A 23,129-nucleotide genomic window follows, 5' to 3' on the forward strand; every position below is an offset into this window, starting at 1 on the left:
GGCAGCCGGAAGGAGGTGTGGCTAGCAGCGGGGGTTTGTCTGCGTCCGTCGCGCATACCTTCCCCGACTGTCAGAGAGTTCCCTGCACCGGTGCCGCACCGGTGCGGGGAACTCTGATCTCTGACAGCCGGGGAAGGTATGCGCGACGGACGCAGACAAACCCCCGCTGCCAACTCCACCTCCTTCCGGCTGCAGCGGATGGAGACGTCAACCCGCTGCCCCGACAATACAGCAGGAAATTGGAAGCACCGGTAAGTGTGTGTGTTTTAAATGGGAGCATAGGGCATTTCTGGAATGCCTTATACCCCTATATGCCACTCTGGCACTTAGGGGGTTAAAAGGCATATTATGGGTCAGAGTGGCATATAGGGAGGTATAAGGCATTTCAGGAGGCAGAGTGGCGTTAAGGGGGCATTTAATAGAGCACTCTGCCTCCTGAAATGCCTTATACCTCCCTATATGCCACTCTGCCCCATAATATGCCTTTTAACCCCCTAAATGCCAGAGTGGCATATAGGGGTATAAGGCATTTCTGGAGGCAGAGTGCTCTATACAATGCCTTTTAACTCCCTTAATGCCACTCTGCCTCCTGGAATGGCTTATACCTCCCTATATGCCACTCTGCCCCATAATATGCATTTTAACCCCCTAAATGCCAGAATGGGATATATAGGGGTATAAGGCATTTCTGGAGGCAGAGTGGCACATAGGGGGTCAAAAGGCATACCATGGGGCACAGTGGCATATAGAGGGTTAAAAGGCATATCATGGGCCACAGTGCCATATTGGTGTGGCAAGCCTGGGGGCAGATGTGCGTAACTGGGGGACAGGTTGGAAAATACAAGGAAATAAAAACACAAAAAATATTTTTCTCAATCATAGCTTTTATTAAAAAAATAGTTTACATGAATTAACATTTACTGGTAAAACTTTTTTCCTTCAGGGTCCTCTTATATTCAGGCTTTTTCTTTTTTTCCTAAGTTAATATTCAGATTTTGGGGGGTCGTCTTATAATCAGGGTCGTCTTATAATTGAGCAAATACGGTATATCTAATGCTTGTCCCTTCCCCTTGTAAATGCTGGTTTGCCAGTGAAAAAGTAATGAAAAACTCCTGCAGGTTGTTGGACTCATCAATCTCAGCCATGACCATCAATGAGACCACCCCCTGTTTTGGGGCTTCTTTTATCTATCAGTCATTGATATGTAGCCTCCTACACACAGTCCCTCCCACTTTACTTTATCAACAAAAGGCAAAATGGGTTGCAATGGCGTCAAAACGGCTTGTAATGGTGGCTACACATGGTTGATGAATGGACTAATCATGACATATTTTCAAAACTTTCACATTTTTTCTCAGTTTCCACCAACACACTCCGTTTTATATTTTGGTATGTGTGTTTGTTTATCCCCTTACACCCCTGTCGCAGGCCTTTGAGTCTGTCAGTTTGTCTGCAGTGCGATCTTGCTCTGTGTGTCTATGCGTCATATATGATGTCAAATCCGGTACAGTGCTTACTGGCAGATGATCAGTGAATGGGAGATCTGTTCCTCAGATACACATGCCTGCCAATATACTAACATATACACTGACTTGTAACCACATGCTCATGTACGCACTGTACACAGATTCAGAGATCTTAGCACAGTCTTCTAGGGTCAGAGTCCACCAATCTTGTCTAATAGCTTTATTATAGAATCAACATGTACATTTACATGGAAATCAAATAAACAAACAAAGAAAAACCTAGCTCTCACTAAAAAAACATTGTCTACCGCAAATACTGGGTGGCTAACTCCAGCAAAAGAGAATCAAAGGGTAAATGCACAGAACAAGCAACACTAACTAGGCCTTCATATGCACTCTTCTCTCAGGAGATGTATGGAAAGCCCTGAGCATCCCTGCTCTGCGCTTTTTAAACACATTTCTTTAATTAGTTTTGGGTGTGGTTCATTAGCACTGCCTGACCTGATGTGTTGCCTGCTGGGAACTGTAGAGGGCACAAACTATGTAATATTCATGGTCCAAAACACCTTCCTTCTGTAACCACTGTCACTACACATATACACTACCCTTTAACACACCTGTACATTTAAGTTAAGGCAAAATGATGGTGCTTTCTGTGATGTCCTCTCCTATGATTGCAGGAATGGAGAGTGTGCGAGTGAATGTGGGCATCGGGAAACAAATTTCATTCTCTATTTAAAAATGCCTCCAAATTTTCAGCCTAACCGAATGGGCAGGGAACAAAATTAATTGCCCGAAAATGAATGTGCCAAAAACAAACCAAAACAATTTGTCGGAATAGTTTTTGACCCAGTTTCACATGTTTACTGTTGACCATCCCCTCCTTCTGCAAAACCTTAATGCTGATGGCATAGCTCTCTCCCAGTAGTGTACCTAAGGGGGGGCAGGGGAAAGAGCTTACCGCAATGGATCTCTCACACTTTGTGAGGAAACTCTCTTATCCTGCCCAGCTTCCTTCTTCCCCGAGGGGCAGGAAAAAAGAGTTTACTCACACTGTGTGCGGGCGCCACAGTGGTAAACTGTGGGTCCGCTTTAGGCGGCTGTCTTGGCGCATAGATGCTTGCCAGGCCAGGCTAATTTAGGGGCCGAGTTGGCATGGGCAGGCTGTTTCAGGGGCAGCAGTGGAATAGGCAGGCTGTTTTAGGGGCAGAGGCCTATCATGTCAATGTCTGACTTGTATTTAGTGATAGGGGTTATGCTGCACTACATGTATATATGTGCATAGACACTGGCTCATATGCTAAAAGTGCTTGATTAAAAAAAGAATAAGTAAACCCCTTTGGTTACCCTCCTCCTGTTAATGGAGGTGCTCTTCCTGGTGGTAATTCTGCAGCAGTATCAGACACTTTTATGGGTCTATATGAGGATAAATATCTACAAACTGTTGTAAATCTAGGACGGGACATGCAGCACTTTCGTAGAAAGTTGCTAGGCGAATATCCTACGTGTTTCATCGGTCGCTGTACCGACTTCCTCAGGGATCCGTTAGTTAATAATGTAGCATACCTACTTTCCACTCCCCCATGACCAATTGCAGAGCAAAATGACAATCAGCTGATTCTCTCTTTTCCATACTATACGTGACCGGTGACATCCAATCAAAATCCATTTTGCATTACACATCTTCTTAAGTCACGTGACTGGAAATATCCAATCGGAAACCACTGATTGGTGGGACAGAAAAAGAGAGTACCACATTTCTTTTCTGTTTACTTAAAATATTGAGTGGTCAACATAACTGACCAGATTTGACTGAAGTTGCAAGATACCCACTATCACAAAGCCTTTGGGTGCAGAACTAAATGTTTACTTTTTTGTGGGGAGACAAGGTGAAATTTGCAAGTTGCAACAAAGTTCCAATTCATATTTACGAATTGCAAGCAACTGAAGAGATACTAAATCCAAGAGTTTGTTGTTTTCAACTCAAATGAACCCAATTGTAAGTTTAACCCCTTCAAGACCGGGACGTACCTGGTACTTCCTGGTCAAAGGTCACCGGCAGACCGGGACTTACCAGGTACGTCATCGATGATGCGCGATCCAGCGTCGCTATGAACGCTGGGATCGCGAGGGGCGGCTGCTACTGACCGCTGGGTGTCCCCGGCGATCCGTAGCAGCCACTCCCCCTCAATTCCGTGCACGTGATGAGTTTGAAGCGAGCACGGAACTTAAATATTTACAAAAAACTGCGGTCTTCAAGGGAAGACGCAGTTTGCCAACGTCGGTCCTGAAGGGGTTAATGCACTTTTTAATGTGAGTTGGTAGTAAACAAATATGCAAGTTATGGGCAGACTAAATAGGGGCGAATGTCTTTTATCTGCCTTCAAATTCTATGCTTCTAAGTTGGACTTTATTCCAGCCAGGCCATCTGCAACCACTTGTAACTTTTAATCACTCAGCTGAAACCGCAGAGACAGTTTCAGAAATTGTGAGCAGGACAGAAATCTTCAGTAGGTTCCTTTTAATTGCACCACAAATAATTAATGTTGATCTGAACAAAAAGCATTGCTTTTAAGCTGCCACTAAGAATTAGCTTGAAAATTAATTTTCTATTACTCTTTGTTGGCAACTTGTACTGCCGTTAACTGATAAACACGGCACTCCTAGAATTAGGGTAATAAGCAGACTGCCTTCAATCTGTTTCTCTTCATGTCCATGTTTACAATAGTTTACTTTATATACTAAGTGGCTGAGGCAAACACTAAAAATCTACTTTATAGGTAAATCAAGCATAGTGGCTTTTAAAAAAAAAAAAGATCACACCTACAGTAATGGATAAGAAAGCTCACTTTGTCCTGGGTGGCACTCACAGCTTACAAAACAAAATTACATCAAAAATAGCTTTTTTAATCTAATTTACTCCGTAGACGCTTGGATCTGTGACAGAGCTAGCATATTTAATCAGTTTTTAACTATTTTTAACATATTTAATTATATTTAATCAGAAACTGAGTTCAAAAGTTCTTATGTTAAGGTAGCAGATGTGGGCACCAGGACCCTCATTCAATAAATGAAAAAGAGCAGAAATAAAATCAGTAGGTGAATCAATATACTTGACCAAACAATCTTATCATAGGCTTGAACAAACATTGGCCAAACATTAAAACATCATGCACTTTTCAGGCCATAAATCTATAAAAATATTTACACATTGACACCACAATGCAAGTAATAATTACATGTTCAAAAGAGCTAGTGTAGACACTGTACAATACATTAAGGCATATAGCTTTTTTTAATATGATGTTATGTATGGATAGATTTGCAATTAAATAGTTTGGTTTTAAGTTCCGTATATATTTTTACAATATTTATTCCAGTAGATAAAAGTATACTGAACCATTTTAACCATATGCTTGTTCAGTTGTGGTTACCCTGTTCTTATTTTTATTGTTATATATTGTTTTTGCAAGTACAGCAAGGACTTTCTTTTTATATGTGTAGTCCAACGAACCATATAGTACATCACATGACATAACAGTGCAAATGTGAAAAAAACAGACCTTTAAATGAACAACATTTAGAGTCATTTTAGATGAGCGCTTTAGCCACCTTCCAAAGAAGGTCCACTCCCAAATATTCTGTTTCCAAATATTCAATATCCATCACCTTTAAATAATATATTTGACAGAGCTCTTGCAGTTCAAGAAAATAATAACTTTTTTAAATTTATATTGTTCTGAAATAACTTAACCAGGGCTCATATGTGTAGTAAAATGCATAAATCTACTCAACATGGACGCGAGTATTTAATTTTAAATATTTATTTGATTGTTTAGGTCAAAATGTGTTTGTGTCTCAACAACAGAACTACCTAGTGCCAAGATATATTTACTAAAGACACAGTTATGAACATAGCCAAACAGGCACTTAAAATTTAAATAAGGCACAAACTACCATAAATTACTAAGTAATCAGATGCAATTTGTTACACTATATTGACTTTAGTATATGTGGTAAGAATTAAAAGCCTCAATTGGAAATAATTTGATTGACAGATATACCTGGGAAGAAAGTAAGGCTTATACCCAATACTGTGTTTAGAAAACCACAATAAAAGCATTGGTATATTGTATGAGAAATCATAAATATTCAGGCAAAATGTACACTTCAGAGGTTGTTTTCTGGCAATTTTGGGAATGGAAAATATATAATGTATGCAAACATCGTCTATACATCTGATACAAAATAACTAATCTATTAACAATAACAAGGAGAAATCAAGACATTTTTTGAACAATAGACTGATAATCATTTTATGCCATACATTAACAATTATTTTTGCCTCAAACACGCTGTGTTTATTTGTTGTTTCAAATTACTTCATAATAGGTACACCAGTTGCAGGGGTAACACATTTATTTTCCATGTTATGAAATTGAAAATAATAAAGCATGGATGTTATATGACTATAATGTTGCATGTTGGGAATAGACCACAAAAGTCTAGCTGTTTCAATATATATAAACTTGCTACTGTGGGAATGTTGGGCATGATGCACATGATGAAGTGCGATTGGCCCTTGTCCCACCGAGTCTTACATTCGCTGACAGCCTCTCCACAGCCCCTTCAGCACACCTCTTATTCTCGTTACACCTTCCTGTCCCCTGTTTTTATCCACTTCCTCCAGCTTCTTTTCTGCTATAGTGTTAGTGTATACGATCAGTGCGTGTGCCTATATGCTGCAGCCCCAAATGAAAGAGCTGTCATGGGGCAACAAATAGCAACTTGCTGTACAGGGAAACCTTACTGGGGAACTCCCTGATTGCTGTACACAGGAACCCTGCTAGTGATGTCACCAGTGACATCACATGGATTCCCCTGTGCTTATAGAAATCCCTGGGATCATAAAGCCCGAAAGAGGGACTCTATATCTAGTATGTGAGAGTCAGTGTCAAAATGAAAGAAGGAAGAGTAAAGAGCAATGAAGGCAAAAGTAAGGGAAAGGAAATAAGGGAAGGAAAGAAAAAAAAAGAGAAGGAGCAAAAGAAAAAAAAGGAGAGAAAAGGAAAGAGAGAAAGGTTGAAAGAGAGAAGGTTGCTCAAACTGGAAGTTAATTAAAACTTAGCTTGTATTTTATATGAATGTAAAATCAAATAAAGGGAAACAAAAAATCAAATTAAAAGTAAACGATAAGGCTCTTGTATAAATCCATAGCTGATTCCTATTATCAATTACGTGTCTATTGACCATCTATTTGGTGTTAGAAAAAATACAGTTCACTACATAACTGTAGTTAACCTAGCGTATCAGCTGCAATGTCAACCTAAAATAGGGGATTCATGGTGCTCACTCAGTGATACTAACACTCACTTATATCCTGTAAACTAATAGCCTATAGCGGGGAAGGGGACAGTTGTTGGATTGTGGTCTTGAGATGCAAGAGGGAAGAGTTAAACTGTGTATTTTAAGCAATACTGCTAAATATTTAACACAAAAATATGGGTTTCCCAGCAACTTTGTTTAGAGGTCTCCCTCTCCATATAGAACCTACAATACAACTGTTTGACACGTACTCAAAATGTTGTATATTTTAAAGAACATCTATCACAAATAAGGTAAATACTTACAGCCGTCTATATTGGCAGTGCCAGTATTAGTGGTCACCCCTGTGAGCCAGGGGTTTGTAGCAATGGCATTTTTGTTATTCACCATCTGAGCCTTTGTTGACAAAAATAAAATGACTTACAAAGGTTGTTAAAGAGAGAAACCAAGGGTCATAAAAGATTATGAAAGTTAGAAAACTTTTTAGAAGAACTGCAAACAAATGGTTTATATAGATTAATATCCTGTAGTTGCACCTCAGTCCATATTTTGTTTATTTATCAATGCATATTGAACTCAATTTTAATGGATTTTTTATAAGAGATTATTATAGGAATATTTTATTTGCTTTGTTCTAAATACCAAAAGATTACACTGATGTGCGCAAGATTCCAATCATACGTTTAAACAGATTAATTAAAATTTGTCTCTTGATGGTTGTCTCCTCCTCGTTGTCCTCTGCCTTTGTGCACAAGATGTCAGAAGAATAAATAGCTTGAACAAACTACGGTGATATTATATTATATTATCAATAATCCATATCTCTTTCTTCTCTTCTAATAAAAAATGAATTGCTTGAATAACCAGTATTATTGAGATTTGTTCATTTCAGATTTGTGACAGATTGTAATAGTGATATAAGTGATATTTTACATTTTGGTTTAACATTTATCACTGTTTAGTAATGACAGCAATTTTATAAACTTTTAGTGTATAATTTCCTTATATAAATGTTGTGTATGGAAAATAGTAGGATTTACAATGTACAACAGCTGTGAGGCTGGAGACAACCTATAATTACCAACAAAAGGACCGGTATTGTTTAGGAGATGCGTATAGTAAATAAGGAAGCAGCTAAGAGAAAACTGTAGTGAGAAAAATAAATCTATATAAATACTATAAAGGTATTTCCTATATGCTTTCATTAAAGGTTTACTGAAATTATGTTGTTATTAGTGATTAAGGAATCTAAAGTACCATTTTTTTCCTCACAATTGTCCTTTAAGCGTCTCAGAAAGCCTGGTCTATAAAGTTTAGAAGGGCCATATCTTCCCTGTGGACCTTTGCTTTGTTAGATGTCTTACGGTAAGATGTGTTACGTATTAACTTACTAATCCTCTTAAATATGTTAAAAGGAGTAATATAATAATCTACACCAAAACATCGTCAATCCATCAATATAATTAATTTCAAAACCGTTACTTGCAAAATGCACACATAACATATTTTGTAAAAAAGAAACTGCTAAAATACAGGAAAACAAGCATATGCCAATTTTGTTAATTACAACTTTAGGATCAAATAATTTTATTAAGATACTGCTTTACATTGCGCAGAAAAAGATATTTCACAGCTGAGTTTGTGGATCCATATATGAGGCAGGAAGTTGTAGGTTTTTCATTTTTTTTAGGAACGGCTGAGCAGTCCCTTCTTGTAAGCAAACAGACCTATCAGAGCTGTTGATGTAAGAAATGTTGAAAAGCCAACGATTCGAAATAAACCCTGCACAGATGGTAAGTTCCTTTCCAAAAACGTAGTACTAATGGGCACAGCTGGGACATCCTGAAATAAAATATCAAAACTAAAGTTAGTTCTGTATGTAAAGTATGGTACTATATATCTGTTGGGGTTGGATCAGAAACAGTTTTAGAAGTAATTATGCAGCAATTACAATAAAATATACGATAAAGAGCCAACAAAGGAAAGGTACATACCATTCCAAAACAATAAATCTGGAAAAAATAGAAATATTATTTGTCATGTCTTACCAATGATGGTGGCTCTGGCATCCATATTTCACTCTCCTGAATTTTCCCCATGGTAAATAATATCTGAAACAATGCATGCAAATCCATTATATAATTAATTTAGAGCAAAAAAATCAACAATGAAACACCTAACCTATAAAATTGTCAAGAAATTCATCTTTATAAATATCAAATATTTAGTTGATATCTGCTCCCTGAATTCAACTACCTATATCTGGCAAATTATGTTGCTGATTTTTTGATCTGCTAAACAGAACAATCAGGAGAAGTCTGTTCAAATCTAACCACAAAGATAAAGTTGTTCTCAGGCTAAATTTAACAGACTAACAGCATTAAAAATGATAATACTTACAAAGAAATATTACTTTTTTTCCAAGTGGCAATGTTCTCCACACCTTTACTTTAGAAAGGGCTGGCAGAAATGTCAGCAATGTTTTAACGTCACTGATATTTGCTAAGGAGCAGCTACTACATAGTAGTTTATCCTAATTTTCCCCCATTAAAAATGCCACATGCAAGTAAATAAAATACAAATTATTCAAAAAGTATAATTTCTTCTGTCTAGATTTAATACATTATTTGCACACAATAGAAATAATTGTATTGATGATACCTCTCTGACAGCTCTCTCCCCAGCCTGAACAGCCCCTTCAAGATATCCACTCCATTCAGTTGCTGTTTCTGTCCCAGCAAAGAAAATCCGACCAAACGGCTGGCGTAGAACTCTTTGAAATGATAAATTATTTGCATATGACAACAAAGTAGAAAAATATTTTAACTATAATAACCTGCAAAGAGATTTTTTTTTATCCATCTAATAAATGTCTTCTATGCTTTTTAAGTTGTGCACTGTGGCGTGCTAAGCAATACATGGCCATATAGTGTGATGCCCAAAATTTATGCCTTAGATAGGTGTTTGTTGAATTGAAATTTGCTTTGTATACTTATCGGTCATTATTGTTCTAGCAGCAACCCCGCAATCTGTATGTTGCATCTCTTTTATGCTTTTTATGTTGTGCACTGCTGTGCATATTTGCAGGCTCTGACCAAACCTTAGGGTGCCTCATTAATGGTGTTAAATTGCTTGGGTTTGAATGCAAAGCAGTCCCACTGATTCAGATCCTTGGTAAGCAATATAGCCATCAACAATTAGATAGGACTTGCCAAACTTGGGGTACTTTGATATAGTGACGGGCTTAGCAATATATATGGACATATAGCATGACTTATTTATATTTATATTTATACTTATTTATATATTTATGACAATATTTATGCCTTTGTTTTGTGCTCCTAATAAATTAGTTAATTCTCAACCGTCTTATAAATGTATCTTCTACAACAAAATACACTCTTGATCACTTGCATGGATATGATATTAATGTTAAATCAAATTAATGTGAATTATTTGACATTGTAAATATACTTAATTGAAAAGGGTAAAATTAATAAATAAAATTAAACTTCACTAGTGCTAAAAAAATGACAAGAGCAATTTTTTAAGAAGCAATGATACGATAACCTTATAGTGGAAAAATCACTTAAAAGACTGATGAATTGTGACATTAATATCTAAATGTTCACTGATGGCTAACGGGGAAAAATTAAACTGCAATACTATAACATATTAGCTAGTGCTATTACATTACGTGATAATATGGGGTATAACAAAATATCTACTGAAAACAATCAAAGTAATGATTGTAGCAAATCAAGTCTGTTGATATGGTAGAGTAATGAATAAATATTTTAAACATTAAACTGTCCCTATTATCTCTATGCTGTCAGGTACAGATAGCATAGAGACACAAACTACAAACATGGCTGCCAACAATCTTCTGTGTCTGCTTGAGAAAGTATGCACATGCAGCACTTAGGGCCACCATATAAGACAAAACTGATGGTGGAAATAATTAGGTAAATAACTTCTTTATCCTTTTTTATTATTTGCTTGTGTATGCATGTAGTATATATATATTTAAATCATCCATGTTCGTAGATAACTGTTCTTTTATTCTTAACGTATTGTATGTTCTACATTACCTGCCATACTGTGTCATTATTCCTGGCGGGAAGTACGCTGTGTAACATCCTCCGGAATATTGTTCCTCACACCAGTTTTTTTCTTCATAATGTACTGGCTGTTCCAAAATCAATTATCAATTATAAAACATATATGTGTTATCAAAAGTGATCTGGCACTAGGCCTGTTTTTTATGATATTAAGTTCACATATTATTAAAGAATAAGATATGGAGTTGATTGTTAGATACAATATACAATATTTTGAACTCAAGCATCAAGTATATAGAAAACTTTGTAACAAGCAATGGAACCACACAATGACTCTAAATATTGTTATCTCTTTCCTGTGGCTAACATAAAACATGACCAAGGAGCAAATTAGATTTGATTTTTTTTTACAGCAGGGACAAAAAACAGGCAGTCTAGATCCTGTTAAATTCTCTTTTTCTAGGTCTGGGCTGGTCATTACAGAGAACTCTGCCTACAGACTCTGGTATCTGTGGAGGGGGCCATGTGCCCAGGGCATACTATAAAATTGTGGATATTCAGCAAACATGCAATAGTTAAAAAAAAAAAAAAAAGAAAAACTTACATGAAGAGCTTCTTCTGAACCCAGTACCTTTGCATAGAGCTCGCAAATTTTAATTTTCCTAAAACAATGCATTTTATGTTAGTGACAGTCAGTATTATTCCTCTCAATATCTATTTAAGGGCATTCATATCAAATCAGCTTAGTTGTATATATTTATTTATATATATATATATATATATATATATACCGTATTTGCTCGATTATAAGACAAGGTTTTTTTCAGAGCAAATGCTCTGAAAAATACCCCTCGTCTTCTAAACGGGGTCGTCTTCTAATCAGACCTCAAATAGAGGTCTGATTATGAGACTAAGATCCAGATCCCCCGCACCGCTGCAGGGGACCTGGATCCTCCTGTCTCCCCCCCACACACACACACACTTACCGGTGCTTCCTGCGTAGATCCGCGTAGACAACGTCCGCTGCAGCCGGAAGGAGGTGTGGCTAGCAGCGGGGGTTGTCTGCGTCCGTCGCGGATACCTTCCCCGACTGTCAGAGATCAGAGTTCCCCTCACCGGTGCGGGGAACTCTGATCTCTGACAGCCGGGGAAGGTATCCGCGACGGACGCAGACAAACCCCCGCTGCCAACTCCACCTCATTCCGGCTGCAGCGGAAGGAGACGTCAACCCGCTGCCCCGGCAATACAGCAGGAAATTGGAAGAACCGGTAAGTGTGTGTGTGTGTGCGTGTGTGCGTGTGTGTGTTAAATGGGGGCATAGGGCATTTCTGGAATGCCTTATACCCCTATATGCCACTCTGGCGCTTAGGGGGTTAAAAGGCATATTATGGGGCAGAGTGGCATATAGGGAGGTATAAGGCATTTCAGGAGGCAGAGTGGCGTTAAAGGGGCATTTAATAGAGCACTCTGCCTCCTGAAATGCCTTATACCTCCCTATATGCCACTCTGCCCCATAATATGCCTTTTAACCCCCTAAATGCCAGAGTGGCATATAGGGGTATAAGGCATTTCTGGAGGCAGAGTGCTCTATACAATGCCTTTTAACTCCCTTAATGCCACTCTGCCTCCTGGAATGCCTTATACCTCCCTATATGCCAGTCTGCCCCATAATATGCATTTTAACCCCCTAAATGCCAGAAATGGATATAGGGGTATAAGGCATTTCTGGAGGCAGAGTGGCACATAGGGGGTCAAAAGGCATACCATGGGGCACAGTGGCATATAGAGGGTTAAAAGGCATATCATGGGCCACAGTGCCATATTGGTGTGGCATAACTGGGGGACAGGTTGGAAAATACAAGGAAATAAAAACAAAAAAAATATTTTTCTCAATCATAGCTTTTATTTAAAAAAAATAGTTTACATGAATTAACATTTACTGGTAAAAAATTTTTCCTTTAGGGTCGTCTTATATTCAGGCTTTTTCTTTTTTTCCTAAGTTAATATTCAGATTTTGGGGGGTCGTCTTATAATCAGGGTCGTCTTATAATCGAGCAAATACGGTATATATATTGCATAAAGTACAATTTATGTTTTTTAAAACTATATCCATTACTTGTGATGTTGAATACATGTAGTTAAAACTGTAATTATATATTTATGAATGAAATGTAAATAATACACAGACCAAAATATATAATGGACTCTTAATACTAATGATTGTTTAGATATTGAGCTTCTGTATTTCAGGATCTCTATAGTTAAAAGTATGAAATGAACCTTTACAAGCACCATAGAGTAGGGATCAGCTTAGAATCATGTATCCTCTAGAATAAAATGTCATTTACTTAGAAATAAAAACTTTATTACTTTTTAAAAATAATTTTACATTAAAATATATCACTATATGCCACAAAAGAAAGTAACAAAGAAATCATTTTAACCTTACCGCTCCTCTTTTGTGAGATGAGCCAGCCTTCTTGATTTACGGGCCAGAATGAAGCTAATCAAAGCAACAAAGAGTGTAAATATATAAGGATGCACAGTCAATGTACAGTGATATTAACAATAAAACCCTCTTCCCATAATAAAACTACGTCACTTCACACTTATACCTTCTAATTATGTAGTACTGGTGTTGAGTAGCTACATATCATTTTTTAAGAGTTTAATGGAAGCAATTCTACTAAATGGTTTAAAAAATCGATGAACCCTTTTTAATGTATTCATATGTGAAGGGAGCAGTAGTTTTGTGAATATTCATGAGCTCATAAACATAGTTGGGACCAGGCCCGGACTGGCCATGAGGCGCACTGAACAAACACCTGATGGGCTACAGCCATTTGTGCTCCAACTTACCATTATTGCTGGTTGTGCGACCAAGCCATTTCTTCAGTGTGCAGCCCATAGCTGAAAACCTGTGGCTGTCCATTGTCAAAGTCTAGGCAGCTGAGGTAAGAACATAGAGTGCTGCCATATGCATCCAGCAAAGGGGATGCATGTGCAATGCCCTCCACAAATATCACCCTTGGTAAATATGAGGAAAGAATGCTGTGAAAATTTGTCTTTATTGTTTAACCTTTTGATCTTTTCTTCAAAAATACTCTCATGTATATTAAACAATTACAAACACAACACAAATTGTTAAATATATGTTTGCCTCTATGGCACCTCTATGAAAAATGTATTTAAAGTATATATATATATATATATATATATATATATATATATTACATGTTTTAGTATACCTGGGTAACTAGGAACAGAAAATTGTCCAACTGTGACTTGCTATTCACGGGGGTATAAATATTAGGTAACACATAATTCCCTTAGTCATTCATCACAATGGTTAAGACCAAGAAATATAGCTCCACAAGTATAATCTGACGTCACCTACATCACCACAAGTTATTTGAAAGAGATTAAAAAAAAAACTCTCATCCAAAAACAAACTCAATTATCTTCAGTTTGCCAGGCACCAGGCCCGGACTGGCCATCGGGCACACCGGGCATTTGCCCGGTGGGCCGGGCCACGGCAGGGCCGCATTGACTTAGGGGCTGATGGAGCTGCAGCTCCAGGCCCCTACCCTACCTACCGGGTCCGCCACTCTAAGGGGCCGGGAAGTCCCCACCAAGGCCGGCCTTACGGGTCGGCGGCCGCACAGGGTATAAATTAAAACATCGGGTTTTTTTTTTACTTTATTTAACATCCTCCATGTTAAATAAAGTTTTTTTAACTTTATTTAACATGGAGGATGTTAAATAAAGTTGAAAAAAAACCCCGATGTTTTAATTTAAACCCTGTGCGGCCGCAGACCCGTAAGGCCGGCCCTGGTGGGGGCTTCCCGGCCCCTTAGAGCAGGACCGGCCTTTGGGGTGTGCGACCACACAGGGCGTCACACTCTAGGGGGCGGGGGGCGGTCCGCACCGGGTGCCGCTCATCAGGGGGTGCCAACTTGCGGCACCCGGCACCCCTCCAGAGACGGACAGTAATGTCCGCCGCTGGAGGAGCAGGTTCGCAAGGGAGCGGTATCGGAGGTCTTTAACAGACCTCCGGTTCCCTTGAGTGATTTTAAGCCGGGTTCAACCCGGCTTAAAATCACTCAAGGGAGCCGGAGGTCTGTTAAAGACCTCCGATACCGCTCCCTTGTGATCTGCACGGCAACAGCTGCTGTGCGCCGGGATCTGACAACAAACCCCGGCGCACAGCAGCTGTTGCCCTCTGAACCGGAAGAAGACAGAGAAGACAGAATAACTGAAGAAGAGGAGCGAAGAGGAGGAAAAGGAGCTGTAAGGAGAAAAGAGGAAAGGTAGGAAAATATTCAGTGAGAGTGGATTAGTATATATGTGTGGATTGGTATATATGTGTGGATTGGTGTATGTGTGGATTGGTATATATGTGTGGATTGGTATATATGTGTGGATTGGTATATATGTGTGGATTGGTGTATGTGTGGATTGGTATATATGTGTGGATTGGTATATATGTGTGGATTGGTATATATGTGTGAATTGGTATACGTGTGGATTGGTATACGTGTGGATTGGTATACGTGTGGATTGGCATACGTGTGGATTGGCATACGTGTGGATTGGTATACGTGTGGATTGGTATACGTGTGGATTGGTATGTGTGTGGATTGGTATATGTGTGTGGATTGGTATACGTGTGGATTGGTATATACGTGTGGATTGGTATACGTGTGGATTGGTATACGTGTGGATTGGTATATATGTGTGGATTGGTATATATGTGTGGATTGGTAAGTGTGTGAGAGTGATGGGTGTTATGCTGTACCATTTCCAATGTCTTTTTCATGATCTAATTATGCTCTAAAAGTACATCATAACTCCCATCACTCTATACTGTTCCATACAGTGGCAGAGCTGGGAGGCAGAGGCCTTGCACCCCCACCGCAGGACTCCTGAAAGGTAAGTGAACTTCAAAGAGGGAGAGGGTAGATAGTTAGGAGGGGTGCTGTTAACAATCATATATATATACATATAATATTGTTTTTTAATTGTTTTGTCCTATTTTAGTGTGTTACTTACTTTAAATAAAAGTGTTAGATTTTTTATGGTGTGGGGAGGTCATATTCGGTTTCGGACAGGTAAATGCTGCATTTTCGGTTTCAGTCCAGAATTTGTTTCGGTGCATCCCTACTACTAAGCCAGACAATGAAGTGGTAGGCCTACACCACATCAATGTTTGGCGTAGTATATAGTGATTGGTGTTATGCTGCACTATTGTCAATGTCTGGCTCAATGTATAGTGATAGGGATTACGCTGTACCACTGTCAATGTGTGCCTCAGTATATAGTGATAGGTGTTATGCTGTACCACCGTCATTGTCTGGCTCAGTATATAGTGGTAGGTGTTATGCTGTACCACCGTCAATTTCTGCCTCAGTATATAGTGATAAGTATTATGCTGTACCACCGTCAATGTCTGCCTCAGTATATAATGATAACAGTGAGAAGAGGCAGAGGTGGTAGATAGTGATACAGGGGGATAGATAGTGAGAAAGGGGAGTTTTGTTACAAGTTTTTATTCCTTTCTTTTTTTGGGATCGGGGGGCACCAGAGGAGTAGTCCGCACAGGGCGCCAGAACACCTAAGGCCGGCTCTGCCTTAGAGTGGCGGACCCGGTTGCAGTTGCGGCGGGCTTAAGGGGCTCTGCCTTAATGCGGCCATATTTTAAGGTACTAGCCTGGAGCTGCAGCTCCATCAGCCCCTAAGTCAATCCTGCCCTGCCACAGGCGCGGTCGCAGTTGCTGCTTGCTCTGGCAGCAAGGTAAGTAGGGTGAGGGAGGGGGCTGCAGTGAGAAGGGGCAGAGGGGGGTTAGGTAGTGAGAAAGGGGGAGAGGGGTTAGATAGAGGCGGTACATATTGATAAGTGGGGAAGGGGGTTACATAGTGAAAAGGGGGAACATAGTGAGAAGGGGCAGATAAGATGATGAGAGGGGGTAGTGTGAATGCGTATGAGAATGAATGAATAAATGTGTGGATGAATTTTGTGAATGCGTATGACAATTAATGAATTCATGTGTGGATGAATTGCTTGAATGATTTGTGAGACTGCATTAATGAATGTGTTAATGATTTGTGTGAATGATTAAATGCAAAGATGGTACATGAAGGGTGGGCTTTAACAATAAATAAATAAATAAATAAATAAATATGGGCTGCTCAGGCTTAAATGCCCGGGCCTATTTTTTGTCCCAGTCCGGGCCTGCCAGGCACTACTGGAACTTCATATGGGATTGAGTCTTAATGGGTTCAGATGAAACCAAAAAAGAGCTTTTTGGCAACCAACACCAGAGGTCAGCAAAATGGAAAAGTACCTCGTGCCCACAGTTAAATGTAGTGGTGGCTGTTTAATGTGTTGGGACTGTTTTTCTGGACATTTTGTTAGGATACATGGCATCATGGATCAAATATTAACAGATATTAATTGAACACCTGACTGCCTCTGCCAGAAAGCTTAAAATGGGCCATGGTTGGATCTTCCATCTGGTCAATGATCCAAAATATACATCAAAGTCAAAAATGGTTTTCTAACTGCAAAATCAAGGTCCTACCATGGCCACCCCAGTCCCCCTGACTTGTGAGATGAACTGAGCGTCGGCCTTGAAATTGAACACAAATTATTGACTAAAAAGGTACCAGTATTTGTAGCACACATATATTTAGCAAATTTCATTTTTTTTTTAAACTGTGTATTATTTGCAATTGTTTGCTATCCATAAGAACAGAGATTTTTGTGTATTGTCTGAAGAAAAGATCAAAAGCTTAAACAATAAAGACAATTTTTCACAGCCTTCTTTGCTCATATTTACCAAGGAGGGCCATATTTGTGGAGGGTACTGTATGTGGTTTATAATCCTCTGGCTTGGCTTCAGTTCTGGGTGGGACCTTGATTATACTGGATGTTAACATACAATTTAACGTGGAATTTTTTAATGAAACAGCGTTTCATTTTCTAGAACTGAAAAGTTCTACTAAATTTGTAAGCAGTGCAATTGTCAATAAGGAGGAAACAGCAGTTACTGAAGATGTGATGACACAAAAGCACAAGGTATTCTATTGTAATTAAGCAAGTTATATTTCCTAAGATGCAAAAGGTATTTTTAATTGCATCTCATATTAAATGATAGCCTATCATTTGACATGCTCCACATGTTCTAGAGTTTGTCCTGTCTCCCTAACAAGCACAGCTTGCTATTTTTAGTTATTTACAGGTTCCTATGCATGCAAAACTGAACTTTTTTGTTAACGGTAGTTGTATATTCTATGTTTTTTCAGTGATGTGAAGTGTCTTACCCCATTATAGCAGGTACTGTGCCATCTGGCTTCGTATCATCAAGAGTAAGTCCAATGGCTGCATTTTCATCCTCTATAATCATACTTCCACAATAATCTAAAAAAGAAATAATGAGCTAAATATTTTCACATTAATGCAATAAATTATTGCTTAATCGCTCAATAACTCTGTCTTACAGTACTGTTCAACATCAGTGGGCTGAGATATTATTTGAGAGCTGTAGGCCTCCACAAATGTCTAAAAAACTTGAAACTTGGAAGGCCTTAACATTTATATGCCTAGGACTCCATCTTACAAGGCAATGGCCATTATATATATATTAGTGTTTACATTTTGTTTGCTAATAATTATAATCAGTCATTTATTATCCAGAGTTTTCCCAGCTCCCCAAGGTCAACCACATACAGACAGGTTTTTTAGAGAGTGTTTTAATATTTTAGTGATCACAGAAAAAGATGTATGCTTTGAAATGTTAAAATATAGCCTGGTCTTCAATCAAAATAAATGTAATAATCAGAATGCTTGAATAAATAATGATGACAACTCTACACTAAATAATAACAAATTAATTTTGTTTTCTTGAGGCATTGGTAGGATTCACATTTTTCTTGACGGTAAATTGCCCATATTCTAGAATGCTGTGTTATGTCGTTCATGGTAAAGAAGGTTTCAGCATAGCCTCCTACACACCTTGTGTTATTAAATCTTAAAATATCTTCCCATTGTACAATGCTACAGAAAAAAGCTGTATTTCTATAAATAGTGAGAACAATCAATTGAAATACTGTGAATACACCTTTTTTCCTCCAGAAGGCTTCTTTGTAGTAGACCATACACTTTATTACGGAGCCCATGGGGACACGATTGATAAGCTGGTTTCTCAGTGGTGGCAATTCAGGTTTAAAATGGATTTTCAAGCAAAGAGCGGGTGGAATGGCACTGATAACATATTTGGCCTAGAAACAATAACAAACAAAATGGAGTTTGGTAGTATTTTGTTGTGCTGCTCCCTAGGCCTTAAGAAAAATACTGATAATAGTAATCTGTCAGAAGACAAACAATAATTATACCAATTATCACAATGAATAAAACAGTAATTGATTTGGTTACCTCGTAGATTTCGTGATTTAGTGTTTCCACTGTTATTTGATCACCTGACTGATCAATGCGTACTACGGGTCTTTGTAGCTTTACACGTCCTTGTAGAAAATCTGCCATCTTTTCACTAATCTGTCCAGATCCACCAACAAACTTTCTCTCCTTGGGAAATGAAAATAATACTTTCTTGCAATTTTCAAATCATAAAATAAAAAATAAATTTAAAATAGCATAAACTTATTTCATGATATCACCATATCCCAGAAATGGTGTATGTAGCAGCACTACTATTCTTACCTGCCCTCCATTAGATGTTGAAAATATTCTGGTGGTCCCTCCACACTGCTTTACATACCATAGGAACCAAAGGGCTGACACTTCGTGGGGCTCCGAGGTCACATTTACATTCACAAAAAGGGTAGCAAACTTCTTTGCTGTACTAGGAAAGAAACAGAAAACAACCACATGAACAAAAAAAAAAGGCTAGTATAAATATTCTACAAATATATTGCAAATATGCTACAGGAAGTAGATTTCTAAGGAAAGGTTTCTGTTCTGAAACATAATCCCTTATGTCGTATTGTAATTTGGTTTAAATTTACTTTATACATGGGAGTAATGAGTCATTACAAATGTCTAGTGATTACTTGTGGAAAGTAGGGCACATGTGTAGTGTAATGCATGTAGTTAGCATATTGGTAAAACTTTTCCATATATGCAAACTTGGGCCTTCTTGCATGAGAATGTGACCCGTTTTGGCCCTTCATAAATGGCGTTTTATTAAAGCACAGTTTCATCTCATCAACTTCATTTTCATAAGAGAGGGCCCGCTACATCCCACTGTTTAGCAAATACAATGAGTTCAGCTACTTGGGGAGTTGTCCATGAATTATGTGTTAAACCTGGAAAGGCAACAGTTTAGCAATCAAGTTGTACCTAATATGCTTTTGAAAAAATAGATGAAAATTCTTTATCAGAGCAAAACGAGATATATATATATATATATATATATATATATATATATATCAGGGATCTTCAGAACCTTCGCGCTTGCCCTTGGAGCACAGGGGAACTTCTTAACATCCCACCTCCAAAGTTTTAAATGTCCGGCACCTGCACCTGATGCAGCCTGGATCCAACCATCCAGCCTCTTGCAAGATTTAGCATGGACCCACTGTGAGTGGGAATGGAGCATTTGTGCTCTCCAAGTGTTCCACCCCAATGATCCACCCCAATGACACCAACAAAACATCTCCCTGGGTTTTTTTTAAGGTGCCACACATATACACACACCTTTCATATAAGGTGGTGTAGCTGTGAGTATGGGATAACTGTACATAGGGACAATGACTAACCATGCGTAATCAAGGATGGGGCTAGGCCAAGTTAGCCTTTTAGAGCTGTGACATACGTAGAACCTGGGTGGGGGAGATGAATGTTCAAACACTGCCCTGAAGATGGATGACATTAAATCAGAGCCCCACTGAAGCAGTTTTTAAACTGGTGAGTCCTGTTGGAACTTGTCAAATTCCCAATTCTCCAAATGTTCATAAAATATAAAATGCATATTGCATGTTTGCATATACGTTTAGAAACATCTTATAAAGGACTTGATATACGGTTTAATTTTCACTAATACTATGTAATTAGAAACATGTTCATAAAACTGATAGTAGAGAAAATAAAATGCTTGCAGAACAGATAATCTTAAACTATATGTTTTACAATTCTTATGTCAAATAATACAATTTTCAGATTTATAGAAAAATGCTCATTCTGCAGTTTGTTAGAATAAAGTATATCATATGATTAAATCTTACTTGGTCCAGCAAAGTTTATCAATTAATTCCTTCATTGTTATTTTATCCCATTCATCTGCATGCGGAGCCATCCAAGGAGCCTCATTAGGAATCTGCAACAAATATATTTTTGGAGGCATTATTCGCCTGCTAATGACATTTTTTTTTTTAAATTTATTCTTTTTATTAAGTTTAAATAGTTCCAACAACAACCATTCCAGAAATGGTAAAATACATCACAGCATCAAGGTTAATAGGAAAAAAGAAAAAAAAAGAACCAAGCAATATTCTCAGTTATGTAAATTTGCTTATGTGTGTTCGATTTCTTTTCCAATATCCAAATTGTGATGTATAATTATAATACTAATAATAATCTAAAAACATTCACACAGCAGACGGCAGGCTAAACTACAGCCAGGTCGTATTCACGCTTAATGGCTATCAGGGGTATGAAGAAGTAAAGAAGGAGACATAATTGCCAAGGTAGTAGAATGAAACCAAATCAGAGTAGATTTTCCGCCAGTGCAGCCAAATTAAGTCATATTTTTTTAAACTGTTATGTGTTCTGAAAAAATGTTTCGCCATTTTGTATTGATAATCAATTTGATTCAGAATTTGTGACCAAGTCGGAACTACATCTGATTTCCAGTTACGCGCAATGCAAATTTTTGTTGCTGCAAATATGTTAATAGCTAAGTATAGATTTGATTTGTTTTTGAAAGGCATGTCTATGTGAAATAGAAAGGATTCGGGAGAAAAGCTCCATTGTATTCCAAATAGGTTTTTAAAAAGGTTCATAACTTCGAGTTTTAAATTAATTAATCTGTCGCAGTTCCACCAAATATGGGCCGCTGTTCCCAATTCAAGTTTACAGCTCCAACATTTGTTGGAATTAATGCCAGATATTTTAAATAGAGTAGAAGGAACATAATACCATCTATGAAGTAGTTTAAAAAATTGTTCATGGAGATTTATACAGGTATAATTGTTTAGTGCTGTGGAAGGACATTAACGATTACCTACCCTTTTCACACAGTGTTATCTCAGAACATTTCCTTCATTTTGCAATTATACAGGACTTGTGGATTCTGTACCTCACATATCTCTGCCAACGCTAGCACATGGACATATTGCTCAAACATTAATGGTGAGAGAGAATGATAAGGAGGGAAATTGAAAGCTTAGTTAAACAGTTTGGTGTTAATAGGGAAGATATGGGTTGTTGTATCAAACTACACCATATGGAAATCGTTTGGGAGGGGTTTTGGCATACCTGGAATCCCTCCGGTTTTTACTGCTTCTCCGGTTCTACGGGTCAATACTCAAATCCTCTGGGGTCTTGACATGTCCTACTCCCCACCCATTTCCCTTTTAAATGGGAGTGTTTCCCGCAATAGCAACAGAACAGCCCACAGACATCAGCGGGACACCCCACCGATGTCAGTGGGCAGTCCTGGCCGCGTCTCACAAGGGTAGGCTCCAGGTAGCCAGTGTCCAAACGTTCCCATGTATGGGTATTGGTACCTTGCCTAGGACCCCATGGATTGTTAATCTGGATCAATGGTTAATTTAGGAACTATAGAAAAAGGTTTTTTTTTTGCTGCTAAAAATTGAATGGCAGCTGCAAGACCAAACTTGAGGCTTTAAAGTATTGTGGGACATACATCAGGGATACACGGGTGATCAGATTATAGAAAATAATGTTACCGTATATTCCGGCGTATAAGACGACTGGGCGTATAAGACGACCCCCAACTTTTACAGTCCAAATATAGAGTTTGGACTATACTCGCCGTATAAGACTACCCCTCTACCCAGCGTACAACAACCAGCCAATCACGGCAATCGATGTACCTTACCGGTGATTTGCTGGTTGATTTGCTGACATATACATACATGCACTGCCCTTACACACACACACACACACACACACGCACACACACACACACATATATAATATATATATCTATATATATATCTACACATATGCCTGTCCATACATACACATTTATACACTGCCCTCACCACACACATGTATATGTATATGTGTATATAT

At 38.3% G+C, this 23,129-nt stretch overlaps 2 protein-coding genes and 1 long non-coding RNA gene across 3 annotated transcripts in view; 1 reads left to right on the forward strand and 2 right to left on the reverse strand.

Annotated features, from left to right (window-relative positions):
* The window catches only part of LOC128475015 (amine oxidase [flavin-containing]-like), a 275,083-nt gene that overhangs the window by 71,209 nt on the left and 180,745 nt on the right, over window positions 1-23,129 (forward strand). The gene's annotated exons all lie outside the window — the stretch shown is intronic.
* LOC128475017 (amine oxidase [flavin-containing]-like) overlaps window positions 8,362-23,129 on the reverse strand; it is a 37,338-nt gene continuing 22,570 nt past the window's right edge. The window contains exons 5-15 of the mRNA XM_053457467.1: window positions 21,095-21,186; window positions 19,572-19,713; window positions 19,287-19,436; window positions 18,973-19,132; window positions 18,176-18,272; window positions 13,302-13,355; window positions 11,457-11,514; window positions 10,883-10,980; window positions 9,453-9,564; window positions 8,840-8,902; window positions 8,362-8,633 (exon numbers count right to left, since the gene is read on the reverse strand). Of these exons, the coding sequence (XP_053313442.1) occupies window positions 8,478-8,633; window positions 8,840-8,902; window positions 9,453-9,564; window positions 10,883-10,980; window positions 11,457-11,514; window positions 13,302-13,355; window positions 18,176-18,272; window positions 18,973-19,132; window positions 19,287-19,436; window positions 19,572-19,713; window positions 21,095-21,186 (1,182 nt within the window). The 3' untranslated portion in view covers window positions 8,362-8,477. The remainder of the gene's footprint in view (window positions 8,634-8,839; window positions 8,903-9,452; window positions 9,565-10,882; window positions 10,981-11,456; window positions 11,515-13,301; window positions 13,356-18,175; window positions 18,273-18,972; window positions 19,133-19,286; window positions 19,437-19,571; window positions 19,714-21,094; window positions 21,187-23,129) is intronic.
* LOC128475020 (uncharacterized) lies at window positions 17,571-17,827 on the reverse strand. Its single transcript, XR_008346428.1, has 2 exons — window positions 17,779-17,827; window positions 17,571-17,737 (listed from the first exon to the last, which is right to left on the reverse strand). It is a non-coding gene; the product is annotated as an uncharacterized LOC128475020 (long non-coding RNA).

This window comes from Spea bombifrons, chromosome 2, assembly GCF_027358695.1.
Source record: "Spea bombifrons isolate aSpeBom1 chromosome 2, aSpeBom1.2.pri, whole genome shotgun sequence".
In the NCBI taxonomy this organism is placed as follows: domain Eukaryota; kingdom Metazoa; phylum Chordata; class Amphibia; order Anura; family Pelobatidae; genus Spea; species Spea bombifrons.